The 9,405-nt window shown below is 39.8% G+C and overlaps 1 protein-coding gene across 1 annotated transcript; it reads left to right on the top strand.

Moving 5' to 3' along the window:
• The first annotated feature begins 325 nt into the window (after positions 1 to 325).
• LOC123048283 (chaperone protein dnaJ 13) lies at positions 326 to 9,405 on the top strand. The gene is made up of 13 exons (XM_044471421.1): positions 326 to 686; positions 1,818 to 2,104; positions 2,882 to 3,079; positions 3,151 to 3,265; positions 4,317 to 4,403; positions 5,015 to 5,103; positions 5,228 to 5,312; positions 5,876 to 5,929; positions 6,611 to 6,691; positions 6,844 to 6,921; positions 7,454 to 7,693; positions 8,765 to 8,872; positions 8,976 to 9,405. The coding sequence occupies exons 1-13, from the start codon at positions 543 to 545 to the stop codon at positions 9,030 to 9,032; spliced, it is 1,623 nt and encodes a 540-aa protein (XP_044327356.1). The 5' UTR covers positions 326 to 542; the 3' UTR covers positions 9,033 to 9,405.

Here is a 9,405-nt window from a genome sequence, read left to right as displayed (position 1 = left end):
ACTTTCTCTATACACATTTAACTTTTATGTAAAGTGTTTTTAAAAATATATTTACTTAGCACATTTGGAATTTGGAAATAATATAGAAAGCAAAAAATATGAAAAAAAAGAAAAAATCCGAGGTTGTGGCCTGCCGCGAGCTGGGCCGGCTCATCTGGTGCTCGCCTCGGTGCGAGGGTTCCCTACATCTCGCGCGAGACATAGGGGGCCCATACGAGATGAGGTTAGGTTTCCGCACTTCGTCACTCGTCAGGGACGGTACCTGTTTCTTACGGCGACGACGTCCTCTCTTCTTTACGTCACCCAGGCGAGAAAACGGAACCGTATATTTCTTCAGGAAAGGAAACAAAACGGATGTATAGTTCCTTCACCCTGTGATGGATGTCTTGAGGCGGAAGTAGAAATCGAAGAACTCTTTATTAATCCCGAGCAAACCCACCAAGAAGAAGAAGGAAAATCACCATAAACCCTCGCGTCCGAAAAACCACCCCCATTCAACCCCCACCGCCGTGCCCGGCAAGCAGAAGCAGCCGCACGGCGTGATGGCGCCGGAGCCGGAGCCGGAGGACGGGAGGGAGCTCTACGCTCTTCTGCACCTCTCGCCGGAATCCTCCGACGAGGAAATCCGCAGGGCATACCGCCAGTTCGCGCAAATCTACCACCCCGACAAGTACCAGGACCCCCAGGTAGCCCTCCCGCCCCCTCTCTCCGTGCTGCCGATGAGATTCGATTGGTGGGACCAATTGGCTATTGTCCAGCGGTGGCTTAGGGTTGCTACGCTTAGAGCTTTTGTTGGTGGTGACATTGCCGTAGCTTGCGGTACGGTGTGTCAGGGCAAAATTTGTGTAGGAATTTGATTGTTTTGATTTTAGGTCGTTAAGCAGTTGGTTTCCACTGGTTTGATCCAGAGCGGTCGTGTGCTTGAATTACGCATTGGTTGGTTCGGACAGACATTGCTGTTGCTGTGCTATAGCTTGTAGTGATTTCTCCTTCTTCACCGAGAGACAGAGATCAAAGGGAAGGATTGGTCAATGTCTGTGGCTATATGCCAACTCCCGTGGTATGGGTTTATTCCTTCATCATGTATCAATCATATTGCATCTGAGGAGATTATTAGGAAAATTATAAGATCATAAGAGGCTGGGTAATGCCAAGTCAACTGCGCACGCCTGGGTGAATAAAACCTACATTTTGTGCTGGTCAGTCTGGAACAGGACAGATCTTCGTTTGTTATGTGGTAACAACCTGTCTTGTGTATTTTGATCGGATATTGGAGAGGTGACAACCTGTCATGGTGTAACCTCTTTCCGTAGAAACACAAGCACGAGCATCCTGCTAATTATATTTTGATCAGACCCAAAACTTATCCTGTAAATATCAGTTTGGCAAAAGAAAATGTTCTTTGGGCAGCCCCAGTGCATGTAGCTCCCGCTTGCGCAGGGTCTGGGGAAGGGTCCGACCACTTTTGGGTCTATTGTACGCAGCCTTTCCCTACATTTCTGCAAGAGGCTGTTTCCAGGACTTGAACCCGTGACCTCATGGTCACAAGGCAGCAGCTTTACCACTGCGCCAAGGCTCCCCTTCAAAAGAAAATGTTCTTTGACGAATGGAAATTAGAGAAGGGACATGCTGTTACATGTTTTTTTGTAATGCAACTTTATATTAAATTTGATAAGATTAAAATTTCTGACGACGGTAGTTAGGCTTGCACTTTTGCCATCTGCAGTTTGCTGAATAATTCATCTGCGACAGTTTTTGTTCCTGAATTCTTCTGACCTGACTAGGATCTTCTTTTGTTGTCTTCTCTGCTTGTATAGATGAAGGATGTAGCAACTGAAAACTTCCAACGGATACGTGATGCATATGAGATACTATCGGATGAGAACAAAAGACAGATCTATGATATTTATGGCATGGAAGGTTTAAATTCTGGTCTGGAACTTGGTCCCAAGTTAAATAAACCCGAAGAAATCAAACGACAGTTGGAAGAGCTGCGACGGCGTAAGGAGGAAGAGAAACTTTTCGTTCATGCTCGATCCACTGGATCAATCCTAGCTAATATCTCAGTGCCACAATATTTAGATGGTGACGGCATCATGGGAGGGTACAGAGTATTTTCCATTTTACTATGATATACCCTCTGTTCTCATATATGCGGTGCGAGGTTCCTATCATAATTTAGAAGCCATTTTCTGTTTAGTTCTTGGTTATTGCCATCTTGTAAATTCTTTAAGTTCGGTAACTTGGTAATCATCATAGGCTTCATCCCTTAAATTTTATTTTGTTGATATAATCATTTTGTGCCGTTTCACATTGTTTGACATGTTTGTTGGTGATGGAACATGCTTTAACTGTATATATACCTTTAGCAGACAGAAGTCCTGGCCTTTGTATATCTGAAAAGGGATTGTACAGAATGATAGACCTTTACTTGCAGAAAACTTACATTCATTCGTGATCATCATTATTACCTTTCCGTTTTATTTACTTTTCATCCAATTCCAAGTTCTTAGGCATCTTGTTTTAGAGTTAAAAATCTACTCCCTCCGTTCCTAAATATAAGTCTTTTTAGAGATTCCACTACAAACTACATACGGATGTATATAGACATATTTTAGAGTGTAGATTCACTCATTTTGCTCCGTATGTAGTCCATAATGGGCAACCTGGTGCATGTAGCTCCCGCTTGCGCAGGGTCCAGGGAAGGGACCATAATGGAATCTCTAAAAAGACTTATATTTAGGAAAGGAGGGAGTAATAAACACAGTAACCTCTTGACGTAGATATTGTCCATCAATGCTTCTTAGAAGTCATATTAACTTCTGTATTTCTCATATTCTTCAGCATTAATGATTCAGTTTTTTGATTTCAAAATTGCTAGAATGGGAATGTCTAGTGAAATTGAGCTGCCAGTATCCAAGCAAAACACTGTGACTGTTGGTGGAAATTTGGTCGTCAATGGTACGACTGGATCTGGTGCAGCAACTGCTGTGCTGCGCCATCAGTTGTCTTCTGTGTCTTCGATAGACTTCATGGCAACAGCTGGATTACGTTCCCTTATTGGAGTACAGACATTTCGGTGAGAATTTGCCTTTTCTGTGTTTTCCTTCCCTATTTCACATCCTAATTCTTTGGTGTTTCCTGCTTCAGTCAGATTTCACCAAATTCAACAGCAACTTCTGGAATTGCTCTCTCATTAAGAGATGGATCTGTTAACCTGTCAAATGGCTGGAGTCGCCAATTATCTGAAGACACTGTTGGCAATGTATGTCCCCTTGTACTTGGTGCTCTTTCCATGTGTCCTAAACACTTTATTCGTAATATGTGACTAACATAAGCAAGTAAGTTCACTTCGGACGACAATAACAATATGAGAACCTAGCTATTCAAAAAACATGATTACAACATGTGCATGATCTGTAATGTCAACCACAGATGCTGAAGAAACGGTTTGGAGTTTGTATATGATTATATGCAAACCATTATCTCTTTAATTTCAATATATTTTCTAGGTTTGGACTTGCAGTGCAAAATTCCTCAGCCGATTAGGTTTACGCAAACTTTTAGACCATATACAGCTAATGTGTGACAGTAAATACATGAATATTATACTATCCAAAAGTTCAAATATGTCCAGTATGTGGTGTTGACTGTTCATTTACAGCTGCGCATAACCTAGAACTTGTGGCTTATGCAACCCCGTTTCCAGTCCATGCCCAGAAATCAGGTGTCAATTGTACCTTGGTGGATAGATTACAATATTGACAGAGATTACATTTATAGAAATTTCAAGTTCCACGCAAATCCAAAATTTGCCATTATTTCGTCCTCTGGTTTACTCTCCAGTGAGGCATCTTGGCATAGTTATTCGTTTTAGTTTTATATACTATATGCTTGTGGTTATCTTCTATATCTAGATAGCTAAGTCCCACTAACATATTTCTCTCAACATGCAAGCATGCCACCTCATCACATGTAACATGCATGGAAAACGGCCCACCTCAACATGCAACCATGCATAGGAAAAAGGCCACCTCAACATGCATGATAATTTCCATTCTATTGTGCTATTTATATTTATTAAATACTTTACAACTATACAATAATCAAAACCCAGCAAATCATTTTTATTTTAGCTTTTATTGAAATATATTGCATAACATCTCCGCGCAACGTGCGTGGTATAATATAGTATAGTTTGTTACTGATACCACGTGGTTGACTGTTCATGTTGTTTCAGTTTTATGTCTGTTGTTTGGATAAGCTGATGCCGATTTTTTGCCTGTATGTTACTTCATTTTTTCCCCATCCTCCAGATACAACTTGTCCTTGGTACTGAATCAAATATATCTGTCGGATGGCACAAGAAGGATGAAAAAAGGTCTGCGGCAGGAGAAATAAAGGTACTTCTCATTTACAAAACCAACTGAGCTGTAAATCTTATTTAGAAAACAGATTCGGTTATCTATAAGCGAACAATTGACAGATTTTTTTCAAGACGGATTTTTTTGGAAACATATACTTCCTCTGTACCATAATATATGTCGTTTTAGGAGCTCAAATTGAACTGCTAAAACGACATATATTATGGTATGGAGGGAGTAGTTGACATTCCAAGTTTCCACAACATTTATTTCTAGTTCTGAATAGTGTCATATTGTTCTGTTCCGAATAATCTACTGTGTTCGTTTTCTTTTGCACAGCTCCCCATTATATATTATTTGAGTCAACATATCCCCGTTATATATTGTGATGCACCTGCCTTTGTGGTAAAATTGTGGACCGCTGGACATGCAATATTGTCTGTTTGATTCATCTTTAATATGTCTGACCTGTGGTTGAAGGACAATATGATTTGCATATGTAGATTTAATTTGAATTGGTCTGACTGTACTGAGTTCATGAACTAATTGTGTACTTTTCTTTTCACCATTTCACCACTTGTATTAGGCAACAAATACTTGCCTTTGAAGGCTGTCTCCTGTATTAACTATATACTTCCTTTTCTACCCAGTTTGGTACTAATTCATTTGGGGCGTCTGCTCATTACACCCATCGTTTCTCCTCAAAGTCCCATGGTCGTATTGCTGGTAGAGTTGGAAGGTATATACCGCTGTGATCTTACTTCTATCTGGCCATGTAAACCTCACCGCTTTGCACTTTTTTGATAAACGGGTATACGAGTTTGTAACTTCTTTCTCTTCTCTCTTGAACTGCTTATTTGCAGCACGGCCCTTGATTTTGAAATTGGAGGAGGAAGACGGATATCAGAGTTCAGTACAGTAAGGATGCTCTATAATATAGGAATCCAGGTGAATATGCTTGCTTCTAAGGTCTCCTGTGTTGGATGTGTTCTCAGTTTGCTTCTTTATTTCTCCTTTTGCCTCTGCACTATTGCCAAAACTTTATTTATTTATCTCCTTGAGTGAAATAATAATAGAAAATACTCCCTCCGTCCCATAATATAAGAGCGTAGTGTCAAAAACGCTCTTATATTATGGGACGGAGGGAGCACAAAATAGTATCAACAACTGATTCAAGCAGTAATGGGTAATGAAGCAAACGACTCTTGCATGTTCATTGTTTGTCCAATACAAAAACCAGAATATGGATTATTACTAGGAAATTGCAGTTGATACTACTCCCTCCGTATCAAAATATAAGACGTTTTTTGCTCTAAATCTAGACCGAAAAACGTCTTATATTTTGATACAGAGGGAGTATTTGATAACATGCAGCAACCAGGCATTCATGATCATGTAATCTTGGCTACTTTTCTTCTCATGGAACAGTTTCACTAGTTTGTGTACGATTCGTGTTGCATGTTATTACACAGCCAGGTATATTAATATTCATTATTTGCTCTGAGATGCAGGGTGTCACTTGGAAATTTGAGTTGAATCGTGCTGGGCAAAAGTTAGTTATCCCAGTAAGTTGAGCTATTACACTTCTGAATCCTGCCTGTTTTTTATCTGATAGTATAGATGCACATGTAGCATAAATTTTACGGAACTACTCCCTCCGTTCCTAAATGGTAAGCCTTTTTAGATATTCCAATACGGACTACATACGAAGCAAAATGAGTGAATCTACACTTGAAAATACGTCTATATATATCCGCATGTAATCTCTACTCCTATAAAAGACTCAGTTGGTGATGATGGCGTGTCTGCCATCCGTCATTTCTGACCACTAGATCTGCATCTAACGACTGTGAGGTAAGTTGTGGCCTTTTTGCAAGAATAGCCCACTCCTCTGCTCCAATTTGTAGAAAACCCCTTAGTATCTTGAAACCAACCACATCCCTCTCTCACCTCATCAAAACAGCCCGAGGAGTATATTTTGAGTGAAACATAATATATTTTTTAGTGATATATGTATATCAAAACTAGAGTGTTTTCTTTCAAGTTTGTGAACATGTATTCTACTTTGGATCCGTTGCAACGCACAGGCACATTGCTAGTTTGTACTGAAATATCTAAAAAGGCTTATATTTCGGAACAGAGGGAGTATAAGGCAACTCATTTACTTGCAGTTATGGATCCCTGTAACACAGTGGGGTAGATCGTAAACTTGTTGGATTTCACTGAATTCTTCAGTAACTGTGCAGGTCTTGCTTTCAACTGACTTCAATGCGTTATTCGTCACCGGCGCATTTGCTATTCCTTCAACTCTATATTTTCTACTTCAGGTTCTAATATTCCTGACCTACTTGCATTCTTACCCTGGCAGAAATGTGTGAACTGATAGTTGCATGCAGATAAGGCAGCTCACTTTTGTTACCTTTGCTGCATCTGTAATGTGGTTACTAAAGCCAAGCCGTGGTGTCTTATTGTTTGACAGACATATGTTGTGAAACCTTATTATCTAAGGCGAGAAAAGCAGAAGACACTTGAAAAAATGGATAGCTTGTCTACACAGGTAGAATCAGCGTTTGTGTTCTTGCTTATGTACCAGCTTATGTACTTCATCACATAAAAGGCAAATTGGTTAACTTTTGTGTTTGAATCATCACATATTTGTGTTTAAGGAAATAGTCATCTATATTTGGTTGTTACTCCCTCTGTAAACTAATATAAGAGCGTTTAGATCACTATTTTAGTATTCTAAACGCTCTTATATTAGTTTACGGAGGGAGTACATGTTAGTTCAGTTTGTGAAGGCTCTATATGGCACAAATAACTTGGGTTAGCCCATTTGGCAAGATGCATAGTTGTGACTATCCATTTACTTCTCCTTAACATAATTTATTAGTATGTTAGATAATAAATCGGATTGTTGTTTCTCAGTTTCTGCTACTTGCGGCATTTAGCTTATACCCCTCGACTGCATTGGTGCCAGTGTTTTTCTTGTCGAAATTTCATATTTTTTTAATGATATGAACTCATCTAGTGATTGAAGGCGTATTTTCCTGTGTCATGTATACATGCTGAAGACATCTTTCTCTGTATAGCTAACAGAAGCTAGACAAGCAGCTAAGAAGTCACAAAGATTGCTGGAACCCGTCTCTAATCGCAAGAGGAATAAACAGCAGGAGAGTGATGGTTTGGTAATCACAAAAGCTCTGTATGGCAATCATAAAAAGGTCAAAGAGAGTAGTCAATTGAGTGAGATAGATGATAATGTGGCTTCACAAGTATTAGATGTGACGATCCCACTCAACTTCCTCGTGACCGAGGCAGGTCAGCTCAAGGTATGTTCCAATCATATTGTTTATAAGTTAAGTTATTTATGTGAACTATAAACCTAGCACTTGACAAGATGAAGAACCGTGAGTTTATCTTTATTGTTGTACTTGCTCTTCTGGTTTGTGTTTCTGTTAGAAGGCCAATAATAGCAGTATGGTACTTGTGGATTGCAACTTGCAAATGGAGGCTGTCATAAAATTATCATATATTTCTTAAAACAATCCATGCATTCGAAATTTATCTTTTGTAAATCTCTGTTCTTTTTTTACTACCTTCGGTTTCTCGTTTCAGCAAGACATGTTAGGCTAGCAATTCCTCTTTGGACTGTAGATGCTCCAGGAAGAGGGTTTGATTAAGTTCTCCTGGGTCTGTTAGAGCACTACTGTACTAGGTCGCTTATTGCATAAACATGCTCTGATATTGAAGGTATAAAACAATCGAGGAATACTTGCCTGTATCCATTTTATATTTATAAGTTTTGCCTCCTAAATACATGTGCATGAATTTAAGGAAACCAAAATTGGTCTCCATATTATATATGCGACTAATCATTTCTCAGATACCCGCGTTCAATGCAGTTGTCAGAACAAGTCAGCTTCAGTCCCCATTACTGTTAATGAATGAGATCATGAATATATCTGCTGCATGACCTATTAGTAGCTAGCATCTTGAAGTCATATTCTCTCCTTTCAAGGCCCCTGCTGTTTCATGGTTCAGTTTAGCCAGCAATTAGGCCAATAAAATGTGGGTTTATGTGTCACGACTCACAATGTGAATCCAACGGCATCAGTTTTGTATCGCATAGCCCACGCTTCATTGGTCTAATTGTTGGTCAAACTTAAATCTTTAATTGCACGGGCGCCTTACATAAAAAAGAGAGGGGAAATTACATAAAAAATATGGCTAAAGATCTAGTGCATGTTACTTTTGCTCCGGTGCTAGGTTACATTTCATTATTTTTTACATCTCCAGATTGGCTGTGGTGCATTGCACTCTTCTTTAAGATTAAGTAGGTTAAACCATTTGGCACATGTATCTGGTTATCCGACTGAATGTCCTCTTTCTGCTGCCTACAGCTTCACGAGGGGATAAAGAAGTCCGGAATAATGGGCTTCTATGATCCTTGCCCTGGAGATCCGAAGCTACTGCTCGTCGAATACATATTTCATGGTCGGCAATACAAGGTTAGATGATTATTACCATCCATATTACGCACAACTGTTTGCATGTCTGTATTGTGCCTTTGTCAATAACACAAAAATTGTTGAAATTTTCCTTTGATTGCAGGTAATGGCAGATGATTACGGTGCACTGTCGATACCACAAGACATTCATGAGATTTGACCCGAGGCAATTGGTCCAAATCAGCGTTTGAACACTTTCGAGTCGCACTGTAACCATCATAGTTTTCGTGTGCTGATACGCTCTTTCTGGTTCTGGGTATCATTTCTGTACGTGAGCCCCTTTTTGTTGTATACTACTACATGAGTGGGCTTGTGCCACCTAGATGAGTAATAGAGGGCATGCCCCAAGAATAAGATGAGCCAATAATAGGTTTACAGCATTTAGCTCGGTTGGCGGAAGCATATCTCCCGTTGATGTTTGGTTGTTGATTTGCGAAGATTCAGCTTTGTTTCCTTGCTGCACGCACATGCATCTGTCTGCTTGTGTGCGACAGTGTGATGCTTTGTTCTGCCTTGTTCCAATATTTGCTTCA

The sequence above is a fragment of the Triticum aestivum genome, chromosome 1A (assembly GCF_018294505.1).
Source record: "Triticum aestivum cultivar Chinese Spring chromosome 1A, IWGSC CS RefSeq v2.1, whole genome shotgun sequence".
NCBI lineage: Eukaryota > Viridiplantae > Streptophyta > Magnoliopsida > Poales > Poaceae > Triticum > Triticum aestivum.
Note: the sequence above shows the minus strand (reverse complement) of the source record. Positions and strands in the feature narration are given on the sequence as shown.

Coding starts and splice junctions, on each gene's coding strand:
- LOC123048283 (XM_044471421.1), top strand. CDS start 543: ATGGCGCCGGAGCCGGAGCCGGAGGACGGGAGGGAGCTCTACGCTCTT. Junction 5,930..6,610: donor GGCAAAAGTTAGTTATCCCA/GTAAGTTGAGCT, acceptor GTAACTGTGCAG/GTCTTGCTTTCAACTGACTT. Junction 6,922..7,453: donor TGGATAGCTTGTCTACACAG/GTAGAATCAGCG, acceptor TTCTCTGTATAG/CTAACAGAAGCTAGACAAGC.